This window comes from Enhydra lutris, unplaced genomic scaffold (genome assembly GCF_002288905.1).
Source record: "Enhydra lutris kenyoni isolate GAN:26980312 unplaced genomic scaffold, ASM228890v2 scaffoldscaffold39, whole genome shotgun sequence".
In the NCBI taxonomy this organism is placed as follows: Eukaryota; Metazoa; Chordata; class Mammalia; order Carnivora; family Mustelidae; genus Enhydra; species Enhydra lutris.
In genome coordinates this window covers 24,585,439-24,612,184 of record NW_019154123.1, presented here as the reverse complement: position 1 = coordinate 24,612,184, position 26,746 = coordinate 24,585,439, and the positions used below count along the sequence as shown (strand labels likewise).

At 40.6% G+C, this 26,746-nt stretch overlaps 2 protein-coding genes across 2 annotated transcripts in view; one reads left to right on the top strand and one right to left on the bottom strand.

The window, feature by feature from the left end:
• Positions 1-21,851, bottom strand: part of LOC111155066 (disrupted in renal carcinoma 2) — a 69,439-nt gene extending 47,588 nt beyond the window's left edge. Inside the window, exons 1-2 of the mRNA XM_022515097.1 lie at positions 21,509-21,851; positions 13,448-13,541 (exon numbers count right to left, since the gene is read on the bottom strand). Coding sequence (XP_022370805.1) covers positions 13,448-13,541; positions 21,509-21,851 — 437 coding nt within the window. The remainder of the gene's footprint in view (positions 1-13,447; positions 13,542-21,508) is intronic.
• A 1,393-nt stretch (positions 21,852-23,244) lies between these two features.
• The window catches only part of LOC111155051 (HSPB1 associated protein 1), a 57,702-nt gene continuing 54,200 nt past the window's right edge, over positions 23,245-26,746 (top strand). Inside the window, exon 1 of the mRNA XM_022515078.1 lies at positions 23,245-23,424. Within this exon, the coding sequence (XP_022370786.1) occupies positions 23,361-23,424 (64 nt within the window). The 5' untranslated portion in view covers positions 23,245-23,360. The remainder of the gene's footprint in view (positions 23,425-26,746) is intronic.

Sequence of the window (26,746 nt, the reverse complement as noted above, 5' to 3'; positions counted from 1 at the left end):
AAGTAAGTAGTTGAATATAGATCAGAAGCTAAACAAAGAGGTCTGAACTAAGCAATATATTGGGGTTAGGGAAAAAAACACTGGAAAATAACAATATTTTTTAAATAGAGGAAGAGGAGTTTAGAAAGACAGCTAAGAAGGAGCAATTACAGAGACAAAAATGAATGAATGAATGAATGAACGAATGAGCAAAGACTGGTACCACAGCAGAGAGAAGGGTTTTGAGGAGAGGAGAGTGAACGGCTGATAGTGTCAAGTCATATAGAAAGATCATCTGGTAACTAAAATGTAACCACTGGATTCGGCAACAAGGAAGGTCATTCCTGATTTGAGTAGAAGCAGTTTCAGCAGAATTCTAAAGATGAAGTTAAGACTCGTGAGGAAATGGAAATTGGGATTTAGATTATATTAGTAGTTAGAAACAGATGCTAGAACAAAAATTAGGTATATAAGCTTGGCAGTGTGACAAGAAAAAACACCCAGCCTAAACGAATTGTCTGGATCGAAAAGTGTTGCCTTCACATACTGAAAGTTAAATGCCACTCACTGTGATTGTCCTAATGCTTTCTTAGCACTGGAAAGAAGCTGGCTTTCAAAAATTAACACCTATTGATCTGGGCTGACTGTCAAGAAGAGTGATTCACATCTTCAGTAAAGGGAAGTAGATCCCATAACTTAATGTCAATTTTTCTGCATCTTCATTATATGTTTCAGTTTTGTTTTGCAAGTAAAAGTTCATTGCAGATAAGGGAAATGGCTTCTAAATTCACCAGTGTCTCACGAAGTGTGGATGCTCTCTAGTGCCCAGAACACAGACTGATTCAAGCAAAGCGGCGTTGCTGAAATACACAAGTAACACTATAAAACTCTCAGTTACCAACAAAACAAAACTCTCAGTTACCTAAACACATACATCAGCTTCATTTACAAATTTTATTTTATTTATTTCTAAAAAGATTTTCTTTGAGAAAGTGAGAGAACGAGCAGGGGGGAGGAACTAAAGTGGGAGGGATGCAGACTCCCTGCCCAGCAAGAAGCCCAACACAGGGCTCGATCCCAGGATCCTGGGATCAAGACTGGAGCTGAAGGGAGACGTTTAACTGAGTCACCCAGGTGCCCCCATTTATAAATTTTAAAAAGCCTAAATTCAGTGATACAAAAACCAAGGTCATTAATAAATATTCTAGAAATAAAGCTTTTAAAACAAACAAACAAACAAACAAACAAACAAACAAGTCAACATTGAGGGTGGTCCAAGCATGGCCAGAGCTTTATTCGCTTTATTCCCATCTCGAGCCAGTGGACCCAGGAAGGGTGGGCAGCAGTTAGGAACAAAGGCAGCCCCTGGGCAGCAAGCCCTGCAGCAGAAAGGAGGCTCTCTGGGAAGCGAACTTGTTAACTCCAGGGCTCTAACTCCTGCTTCATGCCTGATGATGGCCAGTACATGTTCACAGTAAGGGGACTGCAAATCTCCAACTTTGCAGGCCAAGCTGTGACAGATCTGCCAGGGGGCCGGTGTGCTGCCCTCTTTCTTCATCCCAGTCTCCTCTCCTTGCGTCCTTGATTTACTCCCTCTCTCCTTCGCCCTCTGGTCTTTTCCCCTTTTCATTTTTAACACCTACCTAGCTTCTCCCTACTTCTGTGTTTGTACCATCCCCACAGGCCAGGTGGGAAAATGGGCAAGAGGGTAATTTCCCAAGCAGGCTGAGAGGATAGTAAAGACCTGGAGCTTCTCCGTAGCCGAGATGGGAGAGCCGAAGACTCGGTGCTGCCCACTAGCACTGTGGGGTGGGGGTGCGGGGTTGTTAGCCTTCCATAGGCCTGGCAGGAGGAGGGGAGGGGGGGATGGGGACTGGACATGATGGACTGAAGCTTCATAAAGTCCTGCCCTCCCTGTGCCCCTTCACCTTCAGCCCTCAGTTAGTACCCTGCCCCTCGCCCCCACCCCAATGGCCGAGGCCTCAGCGTGTGGGATGGCATTTGGGCACAGCTGCATTCCATTTCATATCATTCAATATACTATCGCTTTTCAAACAAATGCCAATAGCTAAAGTTCACACTGAAGATCTACAGTTCATGGTTTTCTAATGTACTTGACATTTTAGTTTGTATTTAATGATATTCCAGTATCCTAACCTTTTGCTTTCTGACATCCTGGAACAAATACCTATGATTCCTCAACTATTTTCGACTTGAAATAGGTTTTAGAATTAGAATTTTTATAGCTGGAAGAGACGTCAAACCTCACCTAGATAACCCACCTCTGCATTTTATAGATATGAAAACTGAGTTCCAGAATGGCTAATATTACATTTAAAATCACACTTACAATTTTACAACTTTCTTTTCTCCAAAAAGTAAGGGCAGAGCGGGGGGAGCTCCAAAGTCATATAACTTAGCTAATGTCTATGCCAGGACTGGATATCAAAATCAGGGCTTATTTAATTGGTTTACAAATCTCTCTAACTCTTCCAACATGGTCTCATTCTGAAGGTTCTCTGTTGATAGTATAAATAAAAATCATTGACTGTTAAGATAACTCAAGGTTCTGGGACGCCTGGGTGGCTCAGTGGGTTTAGCTGCTGCCTTCGGCTCAGGTCATGATCCCAGCGTCCTGGGATCGAGTCCCACATCGGGCTCCTTGCTCAGCAGGGAGCCTGCTTCTCCCTCTGCCTCTGCCTGCCACTCTATCTGCTTGTGCTCACTCTCGCGCTCTCTCTCTCTCTCTGACAAATAAATAAATAAAGTCTTTAAAAAAAAAAAAAAGATAACTCAAGGTTCACAGATCCAGAGGCATGCAAGTAGCTGGAATATTGTGATTCTCTACATAGACCTACTTTAGAAACCTTTAGTTTATTATGACTAGCATTGGTGACAACATTGAAAACTGGTTTAGAAACTGAGCAGATACTTCCTCACTGTAAGTCCAGCATCCTTTTTTTTTTTTTTAAAGATTTTATTTATTTATTTGACAGACAGAGATCACAAGTAGGCAGAGAGGCAGGGCAGAGAGAGAGGGGAGGAAGCAGGTTCCCTGCGGAGCAGAGAGCCCGATGCAGGGCTCGATCCCAGGACCCTGGGATCATGACCTGAGCCGAAGGCAGAGGCTTTAACCCACTGAGCCACCCAGGCGCCCCAAGTCCAGCATTCTTAACTTAAATTCTACGTATTTTTAATATGACGTAATTTGGAATCCAAAAAAATACTTACCTCTAAGATTCAATATGCCAATGGTTCACAAACTTTTCCCAATTCCTAATTATCCTGCATCAGAATAAACTGGTATGTTACACCATTTCCTGGGTATTGAAAATGGCAGAGTGCTAAAAATAGTTTTCCTTTATTTAGTATAAGAAAATATAGGGCAAAAAAAGGGTCAGAGATACTATGAATTAATTATAGGAAAAAGAAAGTTAGGGGCGCCTGGGTGGCTCAGTGGTTAAAGCCTCTGCCTTCGGCTCAGGTCATGATCCCAGAGTCCTGGGATCGAGTCCCGCATCGGGCTCTCTGCTCAGCAGGGAGCCTGACTCCTCCTCCTCTCTCTCTCTCTCTCTCTCTCTGCCTGCCTCTCTGCCTACTTGTGATCTGTGAAATAAACAAATAAAAATCTTTAAAAAAAAAAAAGAAAGTTAGGAAGGAAGAAACAGATAGTAGAAAGGAAGAAGCCTTTTAGGGACTGTTGCTATAGTCTGTTTTCTTTAAGAAACTCGATTTCACTTCTGTATCCTTTAATAATCTGGGCTAATTATGATTTGACTAGAAATATCTGTTCAATGTCTACTATGGCCAAGGAAACTATAGCTAGACACTAAAGGGAATATAAAGATGAATATTATAGTCTTGGCCCTAAATAAACTCATAATAACATCAAGTACCAGTTACAGAGAGCACATAAAAAAACACAGTGAAGAGTATTAGATTAGGTATCGGAAAACTCAGTTTCTAGTCTGAGCTAAATTTATTAACTGTGTAATCTTTGGTGAATCGCTTATTCTCTTGCTGTTTCAATTTCTCCAAAGGTACTTTATGTCACAGGGTTTTTATTAAGGCCAAATGCAATCATCTCTTGGCCAGGAAGAGGGGAAAAAATAGATGTCTACCTCCCCCCATTTTGTCTCATAGGATTTTTGTCTTATAACTTTTATTTTGTCCTTTTAGTTTAAAAATATATATACTCATACTAGAAAAATGCATACAGAAAATAGCCATAAATTCAATTAAATAGCCCAACCACTACTAATGTATTTTTTTACTTTTTTTCCAATGCATATTGAGAGAAGCATGTTTTCCTGTTTTATGATTATTTTCCTAAACATAGGTAACTAGATACCATATTGAATATACAGTTTTATGCACTAAATTATTTTAACTTTATAGCCTGTCATAAGCATTTTTCTCATTAAAGATTCTTTATAATCATAATTGTTATGGCTCTGTGACAGTCTACTGTATAAATGTATAAAAACTCATTTAACCATTTTCCTAATGTTTGCTATTTATTTGCTAATATAATAATCCTGCTGTGATAATCTTTCTAACATAAATATTTGCTATTTTCCAGATTACTTCTTTAGGGTCAAAGAATATTAACATTTTAGACTTTAGGAACCTACTCTCACATTGTTTTCAGAAGGATTTGTAGTAATTTCTATTCCTGTCAGTGATCGACAGTGCCTGTCTCATCAGCACTGTCATTATTTTTTAAAAATACACAAATATGTGCACTCAAAAACTTGGCATTTGGTTTTCTATTGCTTTTATAATGAATTATCACAGAACTAATGGCTTTAAAACAACACAAATTTATTATCTTACAGTTCTGTAAACCAGAAGTCCCTGGGTCTCACTGAGCCAAAATCAAAGTATCGGCATGCCTATGCGCCTTCCTAGAGGCTCTAGAAGAATCCACGTCCTTGCCTTTTTCTAATTTCTAGGGGCCACCTACAAACCTTGTTCATCATCCCCTTCCTCCCCTTCCTGTCTGCAAAGTTGGCAAGAGATTTGAGTCCTAGCATGCCGCATCTCTCTGATTTCCTCTTCTGTTTCTCTTTTAAGGACTTTTGTGACTACACTGGGACCACCTGGATAAACCAGGATAATCTCCTTAAGGTCAGCTGATTAGCAAGTTTAATTCCACCTGAAACCAAAGTTTTCCCTTACCATGTAATGTAACAAATTTACAGGTTCCAGAGATTAGGACATGGATATCCTTTGGTGATGGGAGCATTCTTATTTCTCCTTTGGTTACTGGTCTTCTTTCCTATTGGTGTACTGCAATTCTTCTCTTTTTGAATGAATGCTTTATATATTTATCTACATTATTTTTTTTTAAGATTTTATTTATTTATTTGACAGACAGAGATCACAAGTAGGCAGAGAGGCAGGCAGAAAGAGAGGAAGGGAAGCAGGCTCCCTGCCGAGCAGAGAGCCCGATGTGGGACTCGATCCCAGGACCCTGAGATCATGACCCGAGCCGAAGGCAGCGGCTTAACCCACTGAGCCACCCAGGCGCCCTATCTACATTATTTATCTGAGTTTTAATTGGGTACATGGCTACTGAGCTACATTTCCAGCCTCTTACAGACAGCGTGGCCATGTGACTACGTCTGCACAAGTGGATCTGAGGAAAGATGACATATACAACCTCCTAGTCATCACTGAACGATGTAGTCATTGCCCTGGACATTCACCTTCCCCTTCCTGTGGGCTAGAATGAGAGTAGGATTATGAGCCAGCTTTGACCACTTGGACAAGGAATCACCCTACTAGATATTAAAGCAACAACAGAAAAGAAACTTGGGTCCTTGGAGGGCCTTGTGGAACAGAGCTGCCTATAAGCAATCCACTATGTTCTAGGATTTTTTCAGAGAAAAATAAACTTCTTTCTCATTGAGCCCGTGTATCTTCGTATCTTCATTACATAGCTTAACCTATACCTTACTAATACATGGGCTGTCAATCAATGTTGACCGTTGAATTATGAATTTAAAGGATGAAATCTGGGAACCAACATTCGTTATTTATGTCTACCATACCCGGTTTTCCATTCACTTTCCTAAATTGCTTATATAGTTTTATATTATTTTATCCATTATCTATCATTCATGCAACACATTTTTCCCAGTTCGCATTTTGACTTTGATTTGTTCTGAAGCCTAAAGGTTCAAATGTTTATGAAGTCAAACCTATCAGCTTTTCCCTCTGTGATGTCTTTCATTATTTTTATGCTGGGAAAAAAGTAATCTCTTTAGGGATAAGATTAATTTTCTCTTATGTGGTCTCATTTTTAAATGCACAGCTCATCAATCCATCTGAAATATATTTTGATGCATGTAAAGCAACCAAATAGCTAAATGATTTTCCCAAACACATATTAGATAAACCTATTTAATAAAACATGATTTAACAATCCTACTAACTTACGTGTTTTTAATTACATTAAATTATTATCAACGTCTATTTCTAGCCTATTTTGTATGATGATTTTGATGCAGATAAAATAAGGTTTTAATTGTTCCTTTTGGTATTAAGAGAAAAAAAATCTAGAGCAAATCTTTATTTGGGAGAAAAAGAGATTTGCGATAGACTTTGAACGTATTCTTCCTAACTTTCAACTCCACCTACTTCGAAAACCCTATCAACATGTGTGATTATAATTATGTACAGTAGGGAAGGAGAGGGGTATGATCAGGGAGGGACCCATGGGGAGTTCTAGAATTCTAAATTGGGCAATGGGTACATGTTTGCCTGCTTTATGATTATTTTCCTGAAGTATACATATATGTTTATGTACTTTCTATATGAATATAATATTCAATCTAAACAAAGTAAATAAAAACATTCATATAGCTACTGCATGGGCCCTTGGAAGAAATGTCTCAGAAATAACTATATCCTAAGGACAACCAAAAAGGGAAGAAAGTATTTTCTATACCTTTCTACTCCCTTTTTTCACTCTGTTTAATGCTAATCAAGATGAGTTAGCCCCCCTACCAATCTTTCTCATGTGAAGCCCATATTACCACCATGCAGAAATAGTTGTAAAACTTGACCCCTGACATTTAAGAGTCAAATTAGGGCAAATAAAATTATTGAATAATGGCTAAATCTTTTTTTTAAAGATTTTATTTATTTTTTTGACAGAGAGAGAGATCACAAGTAGGCAGAGAGGCAGGCAGAGAGAGGAGGGGGAAGCAGGCTCCCCGCTGAGCAGAGAGCCCGATGCGGGGCTTGATCCTAGGACCTCGAGATCATGACCCGAGCCGAAGGCAGAGGCTCAACCCACTGAGCCACCCAGGAGCCCCATAAAGGCTAAATCTTAATCTTGCTTTAAGACATTAAGTATAGGGGCGCCTGGGTGGCTCAGTGGGTTAAGCCTCTGCCTTCGGCTCAGGTCATGGTCTCAGGGTTCTGGGATCAAGCCCCACATCGGGCTCTCTGCTCAGCGGGGAGCCTGCTTCCCCCTCTCTCTGCCTGCCTCTCTGCCCACTTGTGATCTCTCTCTCTCTGTCAAATAAATAAATAAAATCTTAAAAAAAAAAGACATTAAGTATATTATATGATTATACTGTAGGATGGGCAAGCACAATGCAATTTGCTTAATCAGTTACCATTTAAGTTAGGATGCTAGTACTTAGGGCAGTAGTTCTCCAACTTAAACAAGCATAACATTAACTAAAGGAGCTTATTAAGATTGTTGATTCTGGGGATTCATTCCAGAGACTACATAAGTGGAACTGTGGGGCGGGGAAGGGGGGGGCGCCTGGAATCTGTATTTTTAGTAAGTAGGTAGTGTGCAGACCATACTTTAAAAAAACACTGACCTAGGAAAATCTGAATCTTAATGTATTTTACAAAGAAGAGTCTTAGTTTTGAAATCCACCAACTGTTCACTTTTACATCATAAGCTTTCTATTTCTACACTGGGGAAATCTGTGTATAACCCTTGCCTTTCCTTCTCTTGTTCTCATTACTGAGACTCTCACATGATCATTTTAGTTTCACTTAACCAATGTCTTCAGTCAAAAAGGTAATATATGCACATGGTAAAAATATTCCCAAGAGTAGGAAAGAGTACAAAATAAAAAGTAAATCTCCTTTCCACCCCAGACTTCTAGTTCCCCAGACCTCAGAAACAACTAATGGTAATGGTTTCTTTCAGAAACAGTCCTTGCCATATACTGGCACATATATAGATCCCTCCTACTTTTTTTTTTTTTTTTTTTTAATAGGAACATTTTCAACCTAACACGTTACATTATATGTACACTGCCTTCTTATAAAACTGGACAATATATCTTGGAGATATTTCCATTCAGCACATACAGAACTTTTACTTCCTTTTCATAGCTGCATACCATTTCACTGTACATTTTGCCATGACCAGTCCTCTGTTGAAGACACTGGCCTTCTTCCATTTTTTTTTTTTAAGTTTACTTATTTATTTGAGAGAAAGAAAGAAAGAGAGAGAGAATGAGAATGGGGGGGAAGGGTAGAGGGAGAGGGAGAGAGAATCTTCAAGCAGACTCCCCACTGAATGCAGAGCCTGCCATAGGGCTCCATCGCAGGACCCATGGGATCACGACCTGAGCCGAAATCAAGAGTCAGATGCTTAACCAACTGAGCCATCCAGATGTCCCAAAGACACTGGCCTTCTGACAACAGCCTTCTACTATTACAAGCAAGTCTGCACAAACATGGTTATCCCTGCAAACTGGTAGAACTTCATATATGGGCTAATTTTCTAAAAGTGCAAATACTGGGTTAAAGGACACTGCATTTTGAATCTAATAAATACTGCCAAAATGTCCTCCAAATAGGAATGCCCCAAACTACTCGCACATCAGCGGACCTGTTTTTTCCTACCCCAAGCAACATATGTTATCACACTTTCTTATCTTTGCCAATAAAGACATCTACATGCTATTTTCATTTTCATTTCTTTAATTATGACAGAGAGTTGAGCATCTTTCCCTAAGTTTATGACATATGTATTTTAATTTCTGTAATTACTTGCTCATATCTGTCACTCATTTTCCTACTAAGTTGCTTTTTTAAATTGATTTGAAGAAATTCTTTTCAACTAAGGAAATTACCCATTTGTTTTATTGCTGCAAATATTTCCCAGCTTTTAACTTGTCTTTTGACTTTGTTTTATAGTATATTTAATCATGCAGATATTCTAAATTTTTATTTAGTTAAATGTATGAAGCCTTTCTTTAATAGCTTCTGGGACTTGTCTTTTAGTAGGAAGGTCTTCCTCATTCTAAGATTATTAAAAAATAGCCTCATCACCTAATACTTTAATTGTTCATTTTTCACATTTAAATTTTTGATCCAGCTGGAATTTACTTAAGTGGTAAGAAGAGATTTAAGGTTTTTCTTTATTTTTTTTGTCCCCAGATAGCTAAGCAATTATCATAAAACCATTGATTAAACAATTTTTTCTGGTATGGTCATTTTTTAAATTAATCAATTAATTTAAAAAGATTTTATTTCAGGAGTTCTGCACCCAACATGGGGCTCGAACCCACAACCATGAGATGAAGAGTTGCATGCTCCATTGACTGCACTAGCCAGCCCCCCCTGGTATGGTTGGTCATTTTAAATGTAATTTTGTCAGCTGCAAACTTTTCACAGTGGAATATATCTCTTAATAAAAAAAAATCTATGTTTACTAGAACCATCCTATTTAACTATATAACACATTAGTAAATGTTACCTATTATTTATATTAATGAAAATTACATCTAATTAGAAGATAACACGGCATGTGTTACAGGGATCACTGGATACATCTACAATTAAAAGCAGATAAAACTTACTGCAAGTTCACCTTCCAGATATCTTTAAATGGTTTACTGGACATGCAATATCATACTTCACGCTACAGAGCCATGTCATCCAGTGCTATACAGCAATGCCATCTGAAATACTTTTGGTATGATTTGCTTCTTGATCATAGAAGAAATGCCTTATAGTCCATTAGTCTAAGTTCCTGATTCATCCATGATGTTACTAGAAGCAGAAAATAATTTTCCTAGAGCGCCTGGGTGGCTCAGTTGGTTAAGCGGCTGACTTTGGCTCAGGTCATGATCCCAGGGTCCTGGGATCAAGTCCCGCATCGGCCTCCCTGCTTTTCCCTCTCCCTCTGCCTGCTGCCCCCACTATTTGTGGGCTCTCTCTCTCTGTCAAATAAATAAAAATCTGAAAAGAAAAGAAGAGAAAAGAAAAGAAGAGAAAAGAACTTTCCTGAATTTTTACTGGTACTACGCAGGTAAAAGAAATACTGATACCATGCAGTGATAGAACACCATTAAGAGGTGGTGAAAAGAGTCTTGGTTGAGGAAAGAGCCTGTCAGAAGCTGCTTTTCTCACATCTGGAGACCTACTGAAGCTAAAATAAAGGAAGCCAAGGGTGCAGGGACACTATTCCAGAAGGCTGGGTCTGAGGCTCAAAAAGTGCCAAGCAAAACAGGGGCATAAAAACGCAGATTGCCAAATACTTTTCAATGCTGGCCAAATGGATGTTACAGGTCTTTACCCCTTCCCGCTGAGTATCAGATGGAGATGGAAGCTTAAAAGTGGTGATCTATTGAACCTACTAGTCAAAAACACAGATTTTAATTGTAGCATTTTCACTTTAACAGCTGCATATGCATTGTTAATATTACTGCTTAAAAGAAATACTGCATGGACATAAAACGAAGCCTCATTTTATTTTTTTTTATTTTATTTATTTTTTTTTAAAAGATTTTATTTATTTGACAGACAGAGATCACAAGTAGTAGGCAGAGAGGCAGACAGAGAGAGAGGAGGAAGCAGGCTCCCCATGGAGCAGAGCGCCTGATGCGGGCTTGATCCCAGGACCCTGGGATCATGACCTGAGCCGAAGGCAGAGGCTTTTAACCCTCTGAGCCACCCAGGCGACCCCGAAGCCTCATGTTAAAGGGATAATATTCCTACATTCTTTATAGACGAACACGCAAGGATTGAAAATTCAATTTATACCCTCTTTTTATCAAAGATTCAAACTCTCTGAACTCTATTTTAGCAATTCTCTTTCATCTCCTCTATCTTTGTTTACATTTCTTTATGAGCTCTATTTCTTTTCCATATCACCTTCTTCACTAAGATGGAGACTCAATTCTTTAGTACTGTTGGAGTTTTATATCTGGAAAGGATATAAAGGGAAATAAGACTAGAGAGAACAGTACGGATGGCTCAAAACAGAAGAAGAGCTAATAAAAACATTAATGGGCTTTTTAAAGGAATGCATTATTAAAGTTAAGCTTACTGAAATTTGTATTTTAAAACTGGTTGCCATATGTTTGAAAAATTAAGAACATCTCAAACACAATAATGAAACTTACCTGTTAAAACCTCACTCAAAAGGATAGGAGATGAAGACTAGCTTTCCAGAAACTCGTCATCTCTCACTTGATTTATTGCACTGGCTCCCCAACTGGTCTTCTTACTCCTGCCCTTGACCTCCAGCTTCAACCTGTTCTCCACAAAGCAGCTTGTGACCAGGGTTCTCCTCAGCTCAAAATCACCAGTGGTTTCCTAGCTCAGAAATAGCTAAGGTCTTCAAGGATCTTGTCTCACACTCCCACCACCACCCCATAACTGTGCTGATCTCATTTCCTATCACCCTTCCCACGAAGCCTCTCATGTCTCACTTGGCTCCAGGCGCACCAGCCTGCCTGCCAGGAGAGCTCTTTCCTTCCAGCACTTTACATTTTCTGTTCTGCCTGGAATGCTTGGCCCCCAGATAATGCATGGTCCGCTCCTCTGGGTTCTTACCCCTGAGAGTTATCTTCCAAGTAAGGTGTTTTTTCGTTTTGGTTGGTTTGTTCATTTTTGGCCATTCTTTCAGAAATTTCACCATCCTTCCCCTGACATTTCAGATCTTTCTTTCTTATTTTTTCCTCCATAACACAGTACATATTTTATTTATTTATCTAGTTTAGTGCCAGTCTCCCCAACCAGAACGTAAACTCCAAGAGGCAAGGATCTGTCATTGGTATTCTCTGCTGTGTTCCCCATGTCCAGAAGAGAGCTTGGCACACAGTAGTAGCTCAGTGAATTTTGTTGAGCAAGTGAACTGATAAATGAATAAACAGAAAATGATTCCAGTCTGGGCTCTCATTTCTTTCCTGGTCTCCTCCCAGCTACCTCCACTTTCTGTAATCAATCCCACATACCTCAAATCAGTAATTTACCCAACACAGATTAGATCCTATTCCTGCTGTGAGCCACTTAAAAATTAAGTGGCTCACAACTACCCTGTGAGGAAAACACAATTCTACATCAAGATACACGCAGAATCACAATTCTACATCTTAATGGCATCAAGATCCCTCATAATCTGGATAATCTTTTCTAAACTGATCTATTTACATCCCATTTTTATACCTTAACCTATAGATGAGTGTCTCCCAAACTTGAATAATTTATGGGTCTTTTTAAAAGAGGAAAAACTTTTCAATGACCTTCAAGATCACATCCAAGGACCCCAGTTTGAGAAACACTAATGTAAGAGAATGACATTCTGGTCAATAAAAGTATCTTTTAATTACAGATTATTAGTGGTAAAATGATTTTTAATATTCTAACCAAAAGGAAAACAAAACTTTAAAATCTTTGTATACCTTGTAACCTCTGAGAATAAATCCACAGACCCAGGAGCGGACATGCTGCTGTACACAAATGCAGCTAGCTAACCATCCCGAAGAGGCCTATGCTTACCCGCCTCCACGTCTTTATTCCTGTTATTCCTCTACTCTGCAATATTCTTTCCCTATCGTTATCAAATCCCAGGTCTATTCTTCCTTCAGTGTCTACTTTAATTATCACCTCCTTCATGAACTCTTTCTGATACCCTCCGCCAAAACTTCTCTCAGTCTCTCAGGACAATTTTGTACCTCTTCTGCTGCATTAGCTACATCATTCTTCCTTATGTAATACCATTATTTTCCTGTGGTTATTACAGCTCCTATATAACATGAAGATTAACTTGCTCTTTTTTTATTTACACAAAAACTAGTGCAGTCATCTTCCATATGACAATTAAGAAATGTCCACTGATTTAATCATGTAGGGAAAAAAAATGCTAATATTAACTATGACCTTCTACTGATCCTCTTAAAAATGGAACCGTTTAGGGGCACCTGGGTGGCTCAGTCAGCTGAGCGTCTGCCTTTGGCTTAGGTCATGGTCCCAGGGTCCCAGGATCCAGCACCGTGTCAGGCTCCCCGCTCAGCCGGGAGCCTGCTCCCGCCTCTCCTGTTTGTGTGCTCTCTCTCTTTTTCTCAAATAAATAAAATCTTTAAAAATATTACTTAAAAAAATAGAACCATTTACTAAAAGCTTATAACCAAACATATATACTCATAACAAAAGAAGAAAAATGTGGGGAAAAACATAAGTTATTTATAGGATTTACCTTCTTTTAAGCATTAAGTCTGATACAGGTATGCATCTTAGACCAGTTCCCAAAACCATAAGGAAGGACGTCAGAAGCACAGTTACCCGAAGACCTAGAGGGAAACAAAAAAAATCTGGGTAATTTTTATATTCTTTTCATGTGAAGTCCAGTGTTAAGAGCAAGGATTTTTTTTTACTCAATTACAGTTATATTATATTCTAATATTTTAACTTTTTGCTAAAAATTCACACATAGGGAAAAAAATTCTCCATGCTAAAAATGAAATGATTCTAACATTAATAGAAAACTTGAATGATCACATCAAGGAAGAAGCTCCATTAGGTACAGTTTTTCAAAATGAATGGCTACAATGTTTTGTTCACATATAACAGTAAAAAATACAAAAAAATAATTTTAAAGGACTAGGTATTTTAGTTTAATACTTCCAATATGAAATTTCCAATTTTCAAATGCAAGCTGCAAAAACTCTAAACTGCCCCTAAATAGTTTAAGGTAGAAAGGTCATGGCTTTCAATTTTCTTGAAAAATGACAATTGGCCAATTTTGTATTTTATCTAATAATCAGGACAAGCTAATGCTTGTTATATGAGGTGGTCCTTTAGAAACCTTTGATTATGAATACAACAATGGTCTTCTTATTTTTCTTGACTTACCAGATGGCTTTCAATTTATAGAATGATACTGTTAAAAAAAAAAAAAAGGCATGGCTTAGGACTGTATAATATGGATCAAGTAGCGTTTCCCTTTCCGTCCCAGATATAATCAATTATTTTAAAAATGTGTGCCAGTGGTTGGTCACATGGATAACAAGGTAAAAGACAATATAAAAATACTAAAATAATCAAAAATAGAAACAATATTCTAGCTATGGCAGAGTAGTATAATGGGATTATACATTCCTACTTGCTGGAAAGCTTCGCTTCTGTCACTACTACACTAATGCCATCTATTTGCGGCAGTCACATCACACAGGTGGCTCATGCTGAGCATGTGGGAAAAGCGGCAACATTTCTTCCAGTTTCTCCCAAATTCAATGCCTCCTTGAAACCATTTCATAGTGAATAGACTGAATGCAAATTTTTAAATCTAAATTATTCTTTTTTCCCCAGGGCTCTTTTTGACAGAGGGGAGATAGTTAAGCATTTTGGTTTTCAAAGGGCTTTTTTACTTGAAGGTGTTAAAATAAGACAACAGGCCCAAACTGGAATTGCTCATGTTAAGCCTCATGCCACCAAACGGCCTTGACTTAATTACAGGTTTGGTTCTCCCAGAAATGGAACACTATTCTAATCAATCCGTGCTAGTGAGGCGATCTGCTTGATAGACTCCCTCCAAGCCCCTAAAGGAAAATGACTTTGCCACAACAGTCTACTCTTTGCTAGCATAACATCCTTGTTCCCGGTCCCTTCTGCCTGTAAAAGTCTTTCATTTTGTACAGCCCTTGGAACTCCTTTCTTTTTTTTGTTTTTTAAAGATTTTATTTATTTATTTGACAGAGATGATGAGCAGGCACAGAGGTAGGCAGGGGGTGGGGTGGGGAGGGAAGCAGGCTCCCTGCTGAGCAGGGAGCCTGATGTGGGGCTGGATCCCAGGACCCCAGGATCATGACCTGAGCCGAAGGCAGAGGCTTTAGCCCACTGAGCCACCCAGGCGCCCCGGAACTCCTTTCTTTATGCTAGAGGAGATCCTGCCCGATTTGTGAATCGTTGAATAAAGCCAGTAAGATCTTTAAATTCACTCAGCTGAATTCTGTTTCTTAACCAAGGAAATTGAAAGTCAACAAAACTATAATTATGCAGATTAAACATAGCAAGGAAAATAAACTCGAGATCTGAATCAGGCACACACATGCCACATTGAGGATAATTTGTGATATGAACTGAGTTAGCTTTATAATATTCTTATATGATTTGATATGATTAATAGAATTTGGCAGAAGGAATATCATAGAAAATTGTGCTTCTCAGTAAGAAGTAATGCATACATACTGCTCATTTACTGCTTCTACTAACAGAATGCAAATTTTAAACCCACATTATAACCTTGGGAAATAGAGTATAATTAATAAAAAGTATACTCCATGGTCATAAATATGCTAAACTTGCAAAATGTTATTCTTATAAGGGTATATGGGGTGTCCTATGAGATACTGATTAAAATATTACAGATTTGGAACTATAAGGCTTTACCCTCTACATGATATTTATTTTTTTCCTAAGAATTTGGTTTATAATTAAGGTAAGCAATCACTAAGTAAGCAGTGAGGCATTGTTTATGACCATATAGTCCAAATAACCCAGTTTCCTATGATTACTGCTTAAGGCTGGCACACTTTTCTATGCAATTATAGTTTTTATCAAATAAATGATAATATAACAGCTAAATATATACATTTCATAATAAAGAAGTTCTGAAAAGCTGATTATTAAAGCAGCCTCACAGTTACAGCTTGTGGCTTTCTTGCTTATTTTTAATTGTTGCCAATTATTACTTAACCCACCCCAGATGATGCTCAATTCTAAATAAAATGTTTTATCTCATTTGAATCTCAACAAGGCAGGACTCTATAATTTCATGTAGTCAAAATAAAATCAACTGACTTTAGGAAGGAGGGGTAGGAGGACTCCAGGAAAATAAGCCTATGAGACACCTAGTACTTTTATGTAAATAAATAGATCCCAAGTGATTACAGTATTAGCATGTGAATGCAAAAAACCATCTGATAAAAGGTATTAGAACAATTTCAGAAAACCAAACATGATTGAAAATAAAAATAAATTCTATTCAAATAAGGCAGAGACACAGGGGCGCCTGGGTGGCTCAGAGGGTTAAGCCTCTGCCTTCCGCTCAGGTCATGATCCCGGGGTCCTGGGATGGAGCCCTGCATGGGGCTCTCTGCTCAGCAGGGAGCCTGCTTCCCTTCCTCTCTCTCTGCCTGCCTCTCTGCCTACTTGTGATCTCTCTCTGTCAAATAAATAAATAAAAATAAAATAAAAAATAAAAAAAAAAAGAATAAGGCACAGATACTGCAGGAAGCTTCCTTCCCATGGATGAAATAATTCCTTTTGCTGGGAACATATTTGGCACAGGAATGGCATCGCTATAACAGGTTTGTCTAAAAAAATCAGGATGCAAAGTTAACTGGAACACACACACACACACACACACACACACACACACACAGATCCATACTGGATGCATAGGAAATTAATTATAGCTATAAAGTTCATCTGGTAAGACTGTTCTCAGGCTCTTACTTCCATCAATCGGAGAGAAGACAAGCTCTTATTTGTTCTTGGTGAGGAGACCTCTAGTCTCCATATCCCCAAAAGCCACAGCCTTGCCACCCCAAACTGCTTTGGAAACCATCAGAAACAATAACATTGTGCCTGTGTTTCCCATCTACATCAGTCGTGGGAGACCCAAGATTCACAGGTCATCCCTGTACAAATGTGGCTTCATATGTCCCCTAATCTGAACTCACCTCTACAGCTTCCCCAACTCCTGAAACCTTGCCACTGTGCCTTCTGGAAGGCTCACAACCAGTGAATCAGTGGAATCCCTACATTCTCAAGCCCTTCTCCAAAAGTTCTCTTCACCTTCTTAATCCCACCAAAACTTCTCCCCCCATGACCCTGCTTCCCCAGCATTTCAAGATCACTGTAGCTCTCTGCTCTCTTGGTCTCTTTTCTCAGTGCTTTTAAGATTTTCTCTGGTTTTAAGCAATATGGTTATGATGTGCTTCAGTGTAGTTTTCTTCATGTTTCTTCTGCTAGAATTCTTGTATTTCTTAGAGTTGTGGGTTTATAGATACAGAATTTTTTTGCCATTATTTCTCCAATTTGAGGAACCCACCCTCATCTTACTCTATGCCCTTCCCTTTTCTCTTCTCTTCTAGATTCCTAATTACATGTATATTAGGTCACTTAAAACAGTCCCACAGCTCACTGATGCTGGTGGAGTTTTTGTTTGTTTCTTTGTAATTTTTTTTGCCCCACTCGCTTCCATTCTGGATAGTATTTATTGCTGTCTTCAAGTTCACTAATCTCTTCTTCTGCAATGTCTGATCTGCTATTAAATCCTGTCCAGTACACCTTTTTTTTTTTTTATCATATTGCATTTCCATCTATAGAAACGTAATGTTGGTCTTTTAATGTTGGTCTTTATATGTTTCCTGTGTCTCTCCTTAACATGTTCATGCTTTCATCTATCTTCTTGAACATACATAGAATATCTAAAGTAGTTGTTTTCATGTTCCTGTCTACTAACTTATCATTTGTGTCATTTTGGGATCTGTTTGTATTCATTGCTTTTTCTCCTCTTTATGAGTTGTATTTTCCTGCTTCTTTGCATGCTTGGTAAATTTTTATTTCAATGTCACGAATTCTGAATTTTACCTCGTTGGATGATGGTTTTTTTTTTTTTTTTTGCACTTTTTCAAATGTTTGTGAATGATATTGTGAGATATAGCTGAGTTACTTTTGATCTTTCTGAGGCATAGTTTTACACTTTATTAGGTGAAACCAGAGCACTCTTTAGTGTTCTTTTGTCTTTACTACTGAGGCAATGCCCCTATGAGTATTCAACCAACCTCTTACACATTTTGAGGTTTCTCCCTTTCTGGTCTTGGGATTGTGAACTATTCCAAGCCTTGTGTGAACTTTGGGAATTGTTCCACCTGTTCTTTTTTGCTCACAAGTATCTGCTGACCAGTTATCGGCTGAAGACTCAAGAGAAACTCTGTATAGATTCAGAGCTTTCTGTAAAGCTTTCTTCCCTCTCTGGTATCCCACCCTAAGTATTCTAGTTAAGTTGGTCTCTTGCAATTCTTAAGTGTCTCCTCAACCTAGGGAAACTGTAATACTCAGCCTAGGCTTCCCATCTCTACATTGATACCTAGAAATTCTCTCCAGGTAGTCGGCTGAAACATTCATAGGGATCACCAACCTATCCTACCTGTTGTCCAATGTCTGAAAACTTTGTTTCATATACTTTCATATACTTTAATTTTTTGTTTTTAGTTGAAAATTACACTGAAATCCAGTTCCCAATATTCCATCATGGCCAGAACAGCCATCGATCTAATTATATTTAATTCTCATACTCAAAAGTCCTTGCTGCAGCTGTCTAGAAACTACCACACACCTGTCTCCAGGGTATTCACCCTCACCATTTGCAAATGTCGTGGCTCGTTATTCCACCCTATGACACTATTTTTTCATAAACCTGGTGATTTTGATATCCACTAGATGATCAGTTCAACATCCCTACCTCCCAGTCCTGACTTCTTGTACTATGATTATGTCCTCTACTCTATACCTCAGTAGTCTGTTCTCTTGTTTATAGTCTGACCTTGTCTTTACTATGACTGCATCCATGACAATCTCAATTTCAAGCATTCCATTCTTCAATCATGACCTCCTCTCTTTCTCTCTTGCCTTGTTTTATAGTCCTCCATAGTATTTATCACCATCTGACATACTAAATATTTAATTTTGTTTGTTGCCTAGATCTCCTCATTAGAATATAGGTTCTGTGAAATTTATCTTCCCAGTACTTAGTATACATTTAGGTACTATCTCCCTGAAACTTTCTTCACTTGGCTTCTAGGGCTCACTTGCTCTTGGCTCTCCTATTATCTCACTATCTAGTCTTTTTTTTTTTTTTTTTTTTAATCTCTGCTGAAGAATGAAAATGGGTAAGAGGGCACAAAACCCATCTTAGGAAAATAACCAGTCTTCTCTGCTAAGCTGGCTGGGACCCATGACAGCAGGAAGACCAGACAACTATCTACCCTCTGGGGAGCAAGATCTTTTAAAATGTTGGAACTTACTTTCTACGTATGCAGACAGGACATCTGCAGCAGGACAGCCAATATATGAAAGTATATTAGCTTTCTCCTACTGAAAAGGAAAACCACTTTTTTTTTTAAAGATTTTATTTATTTATTTATTTGACAGACAGAGATCACAAGTAGGCAGAGAGACAGGCAGAGAGAGAGGAGGAAGCAGGCTCCCCGCTGAGCAGAGAGCCTGATGCGGGGCTCGATCCCAAGACCCTGAGATCATGACCTGAGCCGAAGGCAGAGGCTTAACCCTCTGAGCCACCCAGGCGCCCCGGAAAACCACTTCTTAAAAGAGAATTTTAAAATTTCTTTTCCTTTGCTTCAACCAATGGTGAATATAAAATTGAATTCCCTACGTGGTTATAGGAACTATTGAAGAACTCCTAAAGTAACTTATTTTATAAAGTGAACAGGTGGTCCCTAATTTAGCCAGATAGTTCATACAATTATAATAAAAAAGGTAAAAATTAACATTCTTCTACCATAAAAACAAGGTTGGTTAAATTTAGAAAATAATATTGGAAAATGCTCCTGGCAAAAATGTAAATAAAAAGAAAGAACAAAATAACATTTTCCCCTAAATTTAGCCTACTTTGTAAGGAATGACAGAGGAACTGTCACAGACTGGAGAAGATTAAGTAGAAATCATAACTAAATGCAGTTTGGAACCCTAGACTGAATCCTGGAACGGGGGTGGGAGGAAGATGTTAGTGGAAAAACTGGTGAAATCCAAATACCATCTATAATTCAGCTTAAAAGCAAACAAAAAACCTCCAATCTGGGGGCTTCGAGGTGGCTCAGACAGTTAACCAGTTGCCTTTGGCTCAGGTCATGATCCCTGGTTTCTGGGATGGAGCCAGCACGGAGTCTGCTTCTCCCTCTCCCTCTGCCTCTCCCCCTGCCTTTCCCTCTGTTCATGCTCTTTCTCTTGCTCTGTCTCAAATAAATAAATAAATAAATAATGTTTAAAAAATTGAAAAAAAAAGAAAAGAAAAGAAAACTTCCATTCAGTACAAGACAACTTTCCTCAGCATCTAGCACACTTCTTCTGCAAAAGTACTTACTCTATCTGGAAGTTCTATGCCAGTCGAGACATACCTTCCAGGGCTCGACACCTTTTTGTTCTTAGAAGGTTCTTCCTTTATTGCTTTGAGTTACATCCTTTTGTAGCTTCACTCAATTTAGTTCTTCCTTCTAGACCTACACACAGTAAGGCTAATTCCTCTTTTACTCAACCTTCGCATATTTCATATTCTGCCTCAAGTCTCTTTGTGAAGGTTGACACACCCTGTTTCCCTTAATCTTACACATTATGATTTTTACGTCATTATTCCTGTCACACAACTTTTAATGTGCTCTGGCTCATCAATGGTCTTAAAATTGATGCTCAGACTAAACACTAGAGTATATCAAACTCTTTCTGGTTGATGCTGTACTTCTATGCCTCAGACTGTCCTCCTTTTCAAGCAGCTACATCACAGTGATCATGAATCATTTACCCATACCTGTGTGATACACTTCAATGCCTTATCATTTAGTTGTGACCTCTTTTTTCTCCTAACAGAATCGCACTGGCAAGTGGTAAAGTGAGAAACGTCTGCCCACATTATTCCTCAGAGAGTCTTCATTCACCTGGCACGCTCTATCTGAGAGTCATAAATCTCAATGGACACAACGATCTAGTCACAAACACACACTCTAAAGCTGCCATGCACCATTTTAGAGAAATCAAATCACTCAGATGTAGTTTCCCCGAAAGCCCTGGGCTGGAGTCATCTATTACGCAAAGCCAACTCAATACTTCCTCATATCTGGGCATCATCAGTCTATTTTCTGACCTTTCACCCTCAACACCTCCAAATCCCTCTGAAGTCAAAGCATCAGTCATTTTGGTCAGGTGTAAAAATCATAAATAGCACGTGCACGGGAATGCTCTCATGTCCACATCGTGCAAAAACATGAACATTTAGAGATCACTTAATCTCTGCTGTTGCATAATGGGCAACAGTGATGTAAACATAAATACAGTATCTGCAAAGAAGCCTCCCCATGTCTGTCGCTTTGGGGACGGAGGGTTCCTGGTCTGGAATGGGATACCAGCAACACTCGGTCACCTCATATAACCCTTAAAACGAAGCCGAGGGCGGCGGCTGGCGGACTCTGGCTGGCCCGGGAAGTGACCGCACCGGCCGGCACTGCCCGGAGCCCCTCACCTCTCTTGTCCAGGAGCCACATGAACGCGAAGCAGGGCAGGAAGCCAATGGGTCCCCACAGCACGAGCAGCGCGATGTCCCAGCTGGAGAAGCCATAGGCCTGGCGCGCCGAGTTCTGGATGGGGCCCCAGGTGTTCCAGACCAGGCCCTGAGCGAAGCCCAGCAACGAGAAGAGCAGCAGCACCAGCCAGCGGCGCCCGTACACCCGCCCGGGCCCCGGGGCCGCCGCGGGCAGCGCCGCCGCCGCCGCCTCCCGGCTTCTCCAGACAGCCCCGGGCGCAGGCCCGAGCGCGGGCCCCAGTAGGGGCTGCCGCTCCTCCTCGCTGCTCAAGCCCGCGCCCATGGCGACGCGCGGCCCGCGGGGCCTCGGCCCAGCACAGTCTCGGTGACCGCCGACTAGCTCCGCGCGGATACGGTCGCAGGAGGCGGAGGCAGAAGCTGCTGAGGTCGCGCTCGGCCTCAGGGCCGCGGCCGGTGCGCCTGCGCCGCGCGAGCCGGCCCGGGGCTGGAAGGCGGGGCAGGTGCCGCGAGCTGGGAGGAGGCTGGGGTACCGCACTGGGGCACCCACCTCGCGGGTACTGGAGAAGAAACTGAAGCGGGAGACCCCAGTCTCTGAGGGAGGACGAAGAGGAACCAAAAAGGCGGGAGGAGCGCGACTAAGCCCTGGAAAAGGAAACTCCCAAAAGGGCTGTGCTAAGAGGAGGTTGGGATTGCTGGAGGAAGTGCCTAAGTTTACATCACGTGTCCAATAAACAACTCGGATACCTCTGGTCACTTAAGCTGTTGCTTGCTTCTATATTGCATTTATTATTTCTGTTGGATTGTTAACTTTAGAAATTAAAGGGGGAGATAGGATAAGATTGAGCTGTTGGATTTGACCCTTAAAAATAATTTATTTTTCACAGACAGTGAGTACTGCCTAGCTTTATTAGCTACATTTTGTCTTGCATACCCAATGAGATAATAAACTAGTCAATGGCATTCGTATGTATATAAAAAGATATAGCTATCTTTCTACCCCCTGCCTGTCATTAATAGGCATATGTTAATATATTAATACGTTAAGGCTAAGAGATTTCTGCCCCTAACGACTTAGATCCATCTCCAGTCATTACAATTTTGACCAGACGAAAAGTAAGTGAGAAGGGTGGGGGCTGTTGGCCTCTTGATCAGGCAGCCGGTTGTTTATTTCATTATATAAATCCAGACGCCTGACAGCTGTCGGTTACTGTCCTTGAAACCATAGGTCAAACGATTTGGCTGTGTGGGTCGGGAAATGAGTCACAGAGAACGCAGTTAAAGGACGTTTGCTTGAAGTTCGTATTCCCCAGAAGCCACAAAAACCAGATGGAGTCAGGTTGCTGCCAGAAGGGCAAGAAGGGTGGAAGAGAAGCCTGAGCTCTCCTTGTAAGCGTGGCTGCAGAGTTACCGGAGGCAGAGCCCCATTCCACAGCCGCTAGCCCCACATTATGCAAACCATCCCCTAAAACTCCAATATTGTTGGGTGTAGGAAAGTGGCAAGGCAGAGAGGAACGACCTGCCTGCAAAAAGACGGGGAGCAGAAACTAATCCTAGAAAAGACTACGATGAAAGAAGGTTGAAGTCTGGGGAAGATACAAAGCGCTACAGCCGAGACCACGTGCTGACATTTCAACAACCCGGGAATCAAAACAAACCTGCGTGGCCCCGCCCGGCGCCCGTCACGTGACCGCCGGGTGCGTGGTGCTTCCGGGGGAGACCCGGAGTGGCTACCGCGGCTGCTTCCTACCCTGCGACTCCAAAGTCGGGGTTTTGGCGGTCCTCTGAACCCACTCCCACTCCACTCCCCTTTTGGGTTGGGGCGGAGCTAGCCATGGCAGCCACCCCGGGGGCGACCACTGAAACGGCCCCTGCGGCTGGAGCTGGAGAGGTGAAAGGTAGGCGCCAGGCTGAAGTCAGACCATGAGTACAACCCTGTTCCAGTTCATTCCTGGCAACTCTCCTGAGGCCATTTGGTCTAGCTCTTATTTCATGTCTTTCCTGCACTGCATTAAACTGTGAAGAAAATTGTTATTTTTTAGTGAACGTGGCTTTTCTCAAATTGGGGCATCCAGGTTTCCAGTCATCGTTCAGGCTCTGTATCCTCCCATCCTACTGGGGCTGATTAACGCAAGAGGGTGGTTTGAATGGGTTAAAATTAGATTTGTGAAGGTGGAGCCCACACTTGAGGTAAATGGAAGTATCTGGGGCTTTTATGAACGGAGATTATGAGCTTTTGTTAGATTTTGGTGGAATCCTGCCTTAGGTCACCAGTGAGGTTGGGTGGCCCAGGTACCAGAGACCTCAGCATTTATTGAGTGATTGCTCCGGGTCTGGCACAGTTCTGGGTACTGGTGCCAGAGATCTAGAGACTTTTGAGTGTTTATAATGATGCCTTTTCCCAATTGAGCAAAGGGGCCTAGAAAGGAAAAGAATGGTTAATACCTGGTAGCATGAATAATACCAGCAGTACAGATTGGGTGAGGGCTGTCACCAGGAGGAGAGATCCCCCTGGGGAAAACATAAATGCTTCAAGGAAGGAGTAGTTGGAGATGAGCCTTTAAGACTGAATGAGTTCGTAAGGAACTTAGGTGATAGTGCTGGGAGGTTATGGGAAGACAAGGAGCAGAAAAGCAGGATGGCTGTGGTTGGAGATCAAATAGTCATGTTTGTCTAGAGCAGGAAATGACCAATCCCAGTTGAAGAAACAATTATAACTTGGTCCTGTCTGACCACAGTCTCTTGTCTTTATAAACTCCCTTATGAACCCCAAGGATACAATTCTTGAACTTCATCTATACCTCCCATCCGTGGAGTCTTACATTTTCTGTCCCATCTGTACCCCCTTATCCAGTTTATAATGCATGTTCTATTTTATGGTCTCTCCCTTGAAGATGCACCATTTCCTTGTCCCTCCCTGCCTTTTATTCTTCTGGCAGAACTCATACTCTTGATGGACCCAACCTTTTGTCCCCTTTGCACCTGCACTTATATGGCTGAATTTTGCTGGAAAAAGTCCTGGGCAAATTGATGACAGTATAAAATGAAAATGATCAACCTCTTGAATATTCAGTCAGCATCGGCCTGAGATCCTCTGATGCTGTTTCCTTGGTAAGCTTACTTCCTCCAATGACAGTTCCCTAAACTCTGTATATCCTCTCTTCATCTCTTTCTCACTTTCAGTGGATGACTTGCAAGTCAGCTCAATTCTGCATCTAATTTGTCTACTTTTTCCCTCCTTAACTATCAGGCCCTTGTCCAAATCATCCACATTTCTCAGCTAAACCACTGCTATATCTTTAGGCCATGCGATCCTGTTTGTATCTTGTGGCCCTCCAATCCCTTCTCCATTCAGCAAAATTGACACTCCCTTACTTAAAATGCTTCAGTGAATTCCATTGCACTTAGTATAAAATCCAAACTCTTAACCATGGCCTATAGAAATCCTTGGTCTGGGCTCTGCTATGTCCCCAGGAGCATCTGTTGTCACTCACTTCCCTCTCCTCTTGTCAGTTTTTCACGTACTTGGTTTCTTAATCTTCAGCTTTCACAGTATGTCACCACATGAGTTCTTACCAGACCAACAACTAAAACTCATTTTAGTTTTCCCCTGACTCCTTACCAGGGATATTCCTGCTTCCTTCATTTCACTTACTGCAAAATCTGAAATTACTTGTTTATTTTTGTTTCCTCCACTTGAACTTAAGTACTGTGAGGGCAGGACCTGTATCTGTTTTGTTCACCACATGTGCCCAAGCAGCAAGTACAATGCCCAGGCACAAAGTGGACACTTAATACATATTTGTTGAGTGAATGAATAAGGGAATTCTGCCAATTCAAAGGCAGGAGGAGAAAGAGCATGGCATGGTCCAGGGACCAAAAGAAGCTGACATTAGAAGTGGTGAGGGAAGTGGGATCGTGAAGGGCACTTTATACCAAGCAAAGGAGTCTGGAGTTTATGACAGTAGGAGGCCTTTAAAGAGCTTTAGGTAAGAGAGTAATATGATCAGATTTATTTTAGGAGGATCACTGCCTGAAGGGTAGAGGATAGATGGGAGGGAGAAAGACCAAAGAACAGGAACCCTTTTTGTTTCGCTTTTTGTCCTCTGTAAAATGTATGATGATTGTGAGAGTTAAAGATAATTGTGGATCATCTAGCATAGTGTCTGGCAGGAATTACATGTTCATTAGTGGCAACCATTTTTATTATTAATACAAAGGCCTGGCATTGGTGACTGATGGATATTGAAACTGAGAGAAAAAAAATTAGAAAGAACTCTGGAATTTTCCAGCCTGAGAAACTACATGTAAATTAGGAACCTAAAGAAAAAGTGGTGGTTCAGAGTAATATGTGAATGTGTAAAGTTTAGGTAGGGAAATACGATGCAAAAGATATCGAGCATGCAGCTGGGTAAGAGGAGGGTTTTTTAGATTTAGTATTCACTTTCCATAAATTCATCCTTTTAACATATACAATTCATTGGTTTTTAGTACGGTCACAAAATTGTGCAGCCATTACCACTATACCACTATACCACCATTAGCACTCTAAATCCAGAGCATTTTCATCACACTGAAATTAGACCACTCCCAATTAGACCCTCTCCCCAGCCTCTGGCAGTCACTCATCTACTCTGTCTCTGTGGATATTTGCCTACTCTGGATGTTCCACATAAATGGAATCATACGATATGGGGCTTATTGTGTCTGGCTTCTTTCACGTTGCATAATATTTCCTTCCTCCTTTTCTTCCTTCCTTCCAACAGAGGGAGACACAGTGAGGAGGGAACACAAGCAGTGGGAGTGGGAGAGGGAGAAGCAGGCTCCCCCCTGAGCAGGAAGCCCGATGTGGGGCTCAGTCCCAGGACCCTGGGATCATGACCTGAGCTGAAGGCAGACGCTTGATGACTGAGCCACCCAGGCGCCCCTGCATAACACTTTTCAAGGTTCATCTGTGTTTTAGCATGTATCGATACTTCATTCCTTCTTATGGCCTAGTGCTCTCCCATGGTATAGTAACACCACATTTGTTTATCCATTTATCAGTTGATGGCATTTGAGTTGTTTGCACTTTTTGGCTATTATGTTGCTGTGAATATTCATATGCACATTTATGTGTTAGCATGTTTTCAGTTTTCTTGGGCATGTATCTAAAATTGGAATTTCTAGGTCATAAGATAATTCTGTATTTAACTTTTTGAAGAAACTGGTGAATTTTTT